Consider the following 8662-nt stretch of genomic DNA (forward strand, 5'->3'; position numbering starts at 1 on the left):
CAGGATATTTGACAATATCGCTGTATTATGTTGCCGATAGTTGGCTGTATCTGCACCAAAACACCAGTATTTTTCCTCCTGTAGCTTGTTCTCCATCTTTTTAAATAGGGAGCCAATTTGTTTTCAGCACTTTTATTTCCGTGACTTATCAAATCTTTCTCCTGGCTCTCTCTTGTCCCTCTGCAGCAGACATATTGTTAGCAATATGTTTGGAAGATCGAATCGCAATAAAATCACAGTATCAAATCGCAATACATATAGAATCATGAGAATTGCAATACATATCGTATCGACACTTAAGTATCGTGGTAATATATCGGGAGGTACCTGGCATTTTCCAGCCCTAATGACGGGCAAATTGGCCATACTTTCACATCATGGCCTTGACGTGTGAGCTTTCCCCTTTTTTCCTCTGTGGCCCTCCTTGCCTCTTTTCCTCTGTGTGTCTCATGTAATGTCTTAGTACACCCTGATGGATGACTGGAGCTCACAGAGATGACAGCCCTGCCGCCTGAACTAGAGAATGACCGTTATGGAATTTTTAGGGCCGATACCGATTTTTGGGGGTATTTTAGGCCGATATTCAATATCATAAAATGTGAACATTTTGATGACATTTCCCAGAGACAGCCCTGTATGCATTTTAATAACCTCTTAAATGTAATGGAGAAATGTAGATTTCCGCCTAAATAGACACTCAAAAGTAACTGCTATTCATGTGTAATTACATGATTCTGACATGCAAAAATGTGGTATATTTGGAGAGAAGACATCTTAGAGATTATGAGGAAATCATCAGAAGATAGATAGGAGTTACATAGTTCAGAGCAGTAAACACAATACGTTTTTTTTTGGAACGTCATCTTTCATTGACAAACTATAAGTGAATTATTGATGACCAGAGCTGGAAACGCATCAGATGGCTTCCACAACATGTGAATAATATTTTAAAAAATGGGATTGATAGACCTAACAACTATTTGTTCAGTATAAAAACACTTTCTTCCATATCAACCTCACTCAAACATTGTGGTGGTGTTATGGGGTATCCAGGGTACATTCAAGTGTCTTTTCAACCTCTCCAAAGTGTCCAAATGTGGTAATTGCACTTTTTTTGCACACTGGATGTGCCTAAAAGTTATTGTTCACTATAAAAACTAAATTTCTACAACACCAACCTCTCAAACATGGTTCTTGTGTCGGGGGACATACAGGGGATATGGATGCCTACAGCGCGTATGAAGGCAACATCATTTTTGATGCGCAAAGATAATCACTCAGGGGACATTCAGTGTTGCCATTAAGTAATGCAACAACGTATCAACGTATTCCGTGTTTATTTTGTTTATGCTTCACAACGCATCCGTAGTTTGAGAAGTGAGAACGCACTGATCTACAGCTTTCCTGGTACATAAACATACAGGAAGATTCTTAGGTAGCTAAACCTATTGCCAACCTTTAGTTGGGAATTTTAAAACACTTCCATATTTCCCTATGATGACAATCCTCTATAGTGCATTGGGAAAGTATTCAGACACCTTGACTTTTTCCACATTTTGTTACGTTACAGCCTTTTCTCTCAAATTAAATCGACACACTACCTTATTTCACAAAGCAAAACCAGATTTTTAGACATTTTAGCTAATTTCACTATGTCATTATGGGGTATTTTGTGTAGATTGAGGGGGGGGGTATTTAATCCATTTTAGAATGAGGCTGTAACATAACTGTGAAAAAGGGAAGGGGTCTGAATACATTGAAATTCAACTGTCAATTATGAATGCAGCTGGTCAGATCAGCACAGCAGTAAATAGCTACCGTTACACTGCAAGTCAGATGGCTCCTTGCTGAAAATGTTGCATGTTCAAAGTGATAACCAGCTAACGTTAGCTAGCTACGTTGGCAATTAGCTCCTGTCGGATACCTTAGCACCATGTTTATCTAGCCAGCTAGCATAGTTGCTAACACCACAGATGAAAAGGTTTGTTATCGTAATCTTTGCTAACAGGTCACATGGCTATCTACATGTCCGGGCACATCGACACGAGCCTTATTAGTGAATTAAACTAATATTTGCAACAGGAATTCGATTTTGGTCACTGTGTCAATTCCGTTTCTCAATACTGCACCTTTCTTTCTGTTGGCGAATGAGCTAGCTTGCTGCTGATGATTTTCAAAGCTAGACATTCCTGGTGAGTGGCGACTGGCATAGCAAAACTTTTGCTATGTCGATGTACTATTGACATAGCCGATAGACTAGAAAATGCCAATATCGCCCTGTCACGTAGAGTAGGTCTGAAGGCTAAACTGAAAAACCTAACCTCTATCAAATAAAAAGTTGGCGGAACCGCAAAAGTACTTCTGTGCAAGGGTGTTTATTTACATAGTGAATCTGGAAAAAAACAACAGTACTGCCATCCAAAGTATACGTTATGGGGACAGCTTACAAACAATGCTGCCCCATCAACAGCTCAATCCAAAATGGTTCCCCCTTTGAACTGAAAGAGAGGCTCCTTTTGTAGGGGAAGCCCCTTCCATCAGAACATACCCAGCACTAATTAATTAAGCAATTACCTTCATCAAAAACATTTTCCACTCAACTAAACATACTGAATTATTTACATTGCAACACGTTTCTCATAATACAATATACCAATATAACACATTTACAAAATCCCATCCCTACTGACATAGAGCCTTCCAATATGCCCATTCACATGAACGAGCCATTCGGGACAGGCACTACAAAGCCAGCCCGATTACCGTCGCTCTGGTCCTTATCCCAGCTACCCGGAAGCTACAGAGATGGACAGGAACAGAACCAAACAACGCGCTCATCCATGACATTAAGTACAATAAACGTTGCTTAAATTAAACATGAACACTTGTCTGTATATTCTTTATACCATAAACTGTTACTGACGGGAGGTAAGAATAAAGTGTGAAATGTATGTACTAAGAGAAGTTAACTTGTGTGTCGACCCACATTGTTAACGTAGCTGATAACGGAGCAGGGAGGCGCGCTGAATGTGTGTTGGTGTACCAAACACTGCCTGCGGCCAGTGACGGACTTCTCCGTCACACGCCCTGAGACTGACTGACTGACTGACTTGAGTTTATATCACAGACTACCCTCATCCTAACTCTCATCCTCCTCCTCAGACTTCTCCTGGCTCTGGGTTTTACCCGCCCACTCCTATATGAAATAGAAAGTCATCTAAGTACATGGTTGAGCGAAGCAAAACACTTGTCAATAGTGTTCTGCTGGCATTCGTCAGAGCCCACTCATGATGCTTAAAATACAGTGGAAAAAGTTGGTTTGCCTTGGCAGGGATTTCCCCGACTCAGCGAGACATTGAGGGAGATCGCAGCAATGTTCAGACGATTGCAGATGTTTTTTGTTAATTTCTTATTCGTCTCCCGCTTGTTTTTACTCTGGCTGGGCCGGTGGTGGCATTCCGCCTTCACTGTGTCAGTGACAGCATTTGATGGGTTTACAAACTAGGGATGTGAACATTTAAACAAAACTGGGATCCTTAACATTAAGACAATCTTTTTTTTTTTCCTAAACAAAATTAAAATCTCAGTGCAGTTATCACAACGACCACTAACAGGTCCCAATCATCAACATAAAGGAAAAATAAAATTAAACAAATGCCTAACGCAACAATGCTGTAACGTTAGGAGAGAAAAAGGCAGTCTTTTAGCTACTTAATTTTTTTAATTATTTATTTCACCATTATTTAACCAGGTAGGTCAGTTGAGAACAAGTCTCATTTACAACTGCGACCTGGCCAAGATAAAGCAAAGCAGTGCACCACAAACAAAACAGTTACACATGGGATAAACAAACGTACAGTCAATAACACAATAGAAAAGTCTATATACACTGTGTGCAAATGTAGTAAGATTAGGGAGGTAAGGTAATAAATAGGCCATAGTGGCGAAATAACTGTAATTTAGCAATTAAACACTGGAGTGATAGATATGCAGAAGATGAATGTGCAAGTAGAGATACTGGGGTACAAAGGAGCAAATAATAAATGACTATGGGGATGAGGTAGCTGGGTGGGCTATTTACAGATAGGCTTTGTACAGGTGCGATGATCGGTAAGCTGCTCTGACAGCTGATGCTTAAAGTTAGTGAGGTAGATATGTTTCCAGCTTCAGTGATTTTTGCAATTTGTTCCAGTCATTGGCAGCAGAGAACTGGAAGGAAAGCTGGACAAAGGAGGAGTTGGCTTTGGGGGTGACCAGTGAAATATACCTGCTGGAGCGCGTGCTACTGGTGGGTGCTGCGATGGTGACCAGATTATATGCAACGCAGGACAAGCTAGATAAACTAGTAATGCTAGTGATTATGTTAAGATTGATTGTTTTTTATAAGATAAGTTTAATGCTAGCTAGCACCTTACCTTGGCTCCTTGCTGCACTCGCATAACAGGTAGTCTGCCTGCCACACAGTCTCCTCGTGGAGTGCAATGTAATCGGCCATAATCGGTGTCCCAAAATGGCGATTACCGATTGTTATGAAAACCTGAAATCGGCCATTCCGATTAATCGGTCGACCTCTAGTCTGGAGGTTTGTTAACATAGTGTCCAAAGAAGGGCCAGGAGTATACAGAATGGTGTCGTCTGCGTAGAGGTGGATCAGAGAATCACCAGCAGCAAGAGCGACATCATTGATGTATACAGAGGAAAGAGTCGGCCCGAGAATTGAACCCTGTGGCACGCCCATAGAGACTGCCAGAGGTCCGGACAACAGGCCCTCTGATTTTACACACTGAACTCTGTCTGAGAAGAAGTTGGTGCACCAGGCGGGGGAGTCATTTTGAGAAGCCAAGGCTATTGAGTCTGCCGAAAAGAATGTGGTGATTGACAGAGTCGAAAGCCTTGGCCAGGTTGTTGAAGACGGCTGCACAGTATTGCCTTTTATTGACGGTGGTTATGATGTCGTTTAGGAACTTGAGCTGAGGTGCACCCATGACCAGCTCAGAAACTAGATTGCATAGCGGAGAAGGTACAGTGGGATTCGAATTGGTTGGTGATCTGTTTGTTAACTTGGCTTTCGAAGACTTTAGAAAGGCAGGGCAGGATAGATATAGGTCTATAACAGTTTGGGTCTAGAGTGTCTCCCCCTTTGAAGAGGGGGACGACCGTGGCAGCTTTCCATTCTTTAGGGATCTCAGACGGTATGAAAGAGAGGTTGAACAGGCTAGTAATAGGGGTTGCAACAATTGTGGCGGATAATTTTATAAAGAGAGGGTCCAGATTGTCTAGCCCAGCTGATTTGTAGGGGTCCAGATTTTGCCGCTCTTTCAGAACATCAGCTATCTGGATTTGGGTGAAGGAGAAATGGGGGAGGCCTGGGCAAGTTGCTGTGGGAGGTGCAGAGCTGTTGACCGGGGTAGGGGTAGCCAGGTGGAAAGCATTGCCAGCTGTAGAAAAATGCTTATTAAAATTCTAGATTATTGCGGATTTATCGGTAGTGACAGTGTTTCCTAGCCTCAGTGCAGTGGGCAGCTGGGAGGAGGTGCTCTTATTCTCCATGGACTTTAGTGTTCCAGAACTTTTTGGAGTTAGTGCTACAGGATGAACATTTTTGTTTGAAAAAGCTAGTCTTTGCTTTCCTAACTGTCTGTGTATATTGGTTCCTAACTTCTGTAAAGTTGCATATCGCAGGGGCTATTCGATGCTAATAAGGTACGCCACAGGATGTTTTTGTGCTGGTCAAGGGCAGTCAGGTCTGGAGGGCTATATCTATTCTTAGTTCTACATTTTTTGAATGGGACATGCTTATTTAAGATGGTGAGGGAAGCACTTTTAAAGAATAACCAGGCGTCCTCTACTGACGGGATGAGGTCAACATTCTTCCAGGATACCCGGGCCAGGTCGATTAGAAAGGCCTGCTCGCTGAAGTGTTTTAGGGAGCGTTTGACAGTGATGAGGGGTGTCATCTGACTGCGGACCCATTACGGACGCTGGCAGTGATCGCTGAGATCCTGGTTGAAGACAGCGGAGGTGTAGGTTGGTCAGGATGATATCTATCAGAGTGACTGTGTTTACGGATTTAGGGTTGTACCTGGTAGGTTCCATGATCATTTGTGTGAGTTTGAGGCCATCTATTTTAGATTGTAGGATGGCCAGGGTGTTAAGCATATCCCCTCAGGAATAGGGGTGGAACTGGGGGCTACAGGGCCTGGGTTAACCTCTACATCACCAGAGGAACAGAGGAGGAGTAGGATGAGGGTACAGCTAAAGGCTATAAGAACTGGTCGTTTAATGCGTTGGGAACTGGTGGACTCACTGCGCTGGTGGACTCACTAGTTATTTATCATTTAATCTGAATACATAGTACCTGACTTGACGTATTAAACCGAGAGACTCTAGTGAAGCTAGCTAGCTTGTTAGCTATTGTAATTGAGACTACATAACTTGAACTGTGCGCTTCCTCCCCTTCCAAATCTTCCAGTAAATAACAACAAACCCATTCAGATTAAGAAGCGGCCTGCCTGTTGGCTCCCTGTCTTCCTCATTTAACTTTTAGTTTTGTCATTGTAATTTCATCTTCTGTTGAATAGCCTAGATGTCCCCTAATTACTTGCAACAGGGAAGCTCTATGACTGTAGAGCCGGTTTGATGACTTGTGATTGCATGACAACAACAAGCTACTCGCACCACTCTCGAGAAAAGCAAGCACACCAGCAGCATAAATGATAAAACATTTCTCACTCCGCGGGAAGCGCAATGTAGACATCTGCATTATGAATTCACATGATTTTAATTTTGATTGTTTTAACTGAAAACCCTCCCAAAAAATGGCTGTTTTGAACAATAAGTAATAGTTTGTTTGCCACGTTGTTATTACAAACACAGCACTTTACCTGTACTGATGGTTACGTCATCTCCTCCACTGTCCTGATAAACCCACTCAATCTGCCCTCATAAAACACAGCCTCTCCTCTCATACTAGACTGCCTTTATCATCATCATCGCTTTTCTAGTGAAAATACTCTTCAAGCATGTGAGTCTAGAAAAGTACTGTTTATTTTTTGTTGTTGAAAATACTCAAAGCCTATGAGTCTTGAACAGTTGAAATATTCTTCCATTTAATATTTATCCTAGTTTTAATGTTTTTGAATAGTTTCACAACTCGCTTCACAAAATGCAACTATTCGCTCAGCCTAGTTTTTTTTGTAGCGTGAAAAGAAAACAAATACTCCAGCAACAGCATAGTAATACAATCAAAAATGTTCTGTCTCGCAAAGGAAATTGGTATATTGAAGGAAGCTGTGGTCTCACTGTGAGCTATGTTGTGCAGAAACGGTCTCCTGACTCGACACAGCAGACTGAGAATGACTAGAACTATTCTCGTCGCAGCCTTGGAGAGAGAGAGTCTCATACCGTCTACCTCTCCTATCTCTTCTCTTGTCCGTGTCCTGGATGCAGTCCACATGACGAGGCGCTTGCACAGGCTCTCTGTGCTGTGGAAGAACTGGATGTTCTACCAGGAGCCTGAACAACAGAACCCTGAACAGGAACAGAGCCAGGATCAGCTCTCAGAACCAGTAGCCAGAAACAAATGTGATCAGTCTGAGCAGCTGACTCTGATCTCAGAACAAGAACAGTCTAGTAGTAGCGGTAGCTCTGAGCCCCAGACCTCCAGCACTGAGGCCCAGCTTGGTGATGTGTTTCAGGTGGACAATGCCAGCGAGGGTGAGGGGGCACAGCAGAGGGAGGCATCCCAGAGACGTTCCCGCCGGCGCTTTCGCAAAGTCAACCCCCGGGGAGAGCGGGAACTGATCACTGACGGCCAGGACCCCACGGTAAGAACTGACGCTAATGTTTACTCACTATGTTCCTGAAGTTAAAGGACTTCTACTCGGCTCAGACAGAAAGATGCCATAGACGGCTGTGTCTGAGGTGTCTATGTACCAAGCGCTCTCTGTTTAGTGTAAGTGTAGTGTTGACAGCTGTGGTGAAACTGTAAAAGTGTTAAATGAAGTACTGCTTGTTGTGTGGTAGGTCAAAGTCTAAAAGCAGTGTGGATAAGGAGAGTGGATTTACTGTGTAAAAGTATCTACTGGTATGTTGGTTACAATTTAGTTAGTTTGTTTATAGTGCAGGATTGCATTCCCCCCCAAAAAATAGTTGTCACAAGATTGTTTATCTTGAGTGTTGAAAGTTGAATGAAACATTGCAGAATAAGTAGATTTCATGGCTGTATCCTACATTTACTCCACACTGAACTACCATAGCTATAAAGCCTATTTTAAGTTCTGCAGAGGGCTCACTTGGGGTGGGGGGCGAAAGCAGACACATGCCTTTACAGTGAACAGTCATAAGTTAACTTGAGTTATGTTTTATGTAAAAACTAAAATGTATATGTCCTCTGTTGATCATCCTGACATCTTGTAATTCTCTCGCCCTCTCTCTCTCTCGCCTGCTCGCCTGCTCTCTCTCTCGCCCTCTCTCTCTCGCTCGCCTGCTCTCTCTCTCGCCCTCTCTCTCTCTCTCGCCTGCTCGCCTGCTCTCTCTCTCGCCTGCTCTCTCTCTCTCGCCTGCTCTCTCTCGCCTGCTCTCTCTCTCTCTCTCTCTCTCGGCTCTCTGCTCTCTCTCTCGCCTGCTCTCTCTCATCCGCCCGATCTCTCATCTCTCTCTC

General features: G+C 43.1%; 1 protein-coding gene across 2 annotated transcripts in view; it reads left to right on the forward strand.

Moving 5' to 3' along the window:
- The window catches only part of rapgef6 (Rap guanine nucleotide exchange factor (GEF) 6), a 181957-nt gene that overhangs the window by 67539 nt on the left and 105756 nt on the right, over positions 1-8662 (forward strand). The window contains exon 7 of one of the 2 annotated variants that reach the window (XM_029699779.1): positions 7698-7826. In XM_029699779.1, the coding sequence (XP_029555639.1) occupies positions 7698-7826 (129 nt within the window). Of the gene's footprint in view, positions 1-7108; positions 7827-8662 lie in introns of those variants that run through there. The other variant, XM_029699778.1, reaches the window with a different exon arrangement.

This window comes from Salmo trutta, chromosome 19, assembly GCF_901001165.1.
Source record: "Salmo trutta chromosome 19, fSalTru1.1, whole genome shotgun sequence".
Classification (NCBI taxonomy): Eukaryota; Metazoa; Chordata; class Actinopteri; order Salmoniformes; family Salmonidae; genus Salmo; species Salmo trutta.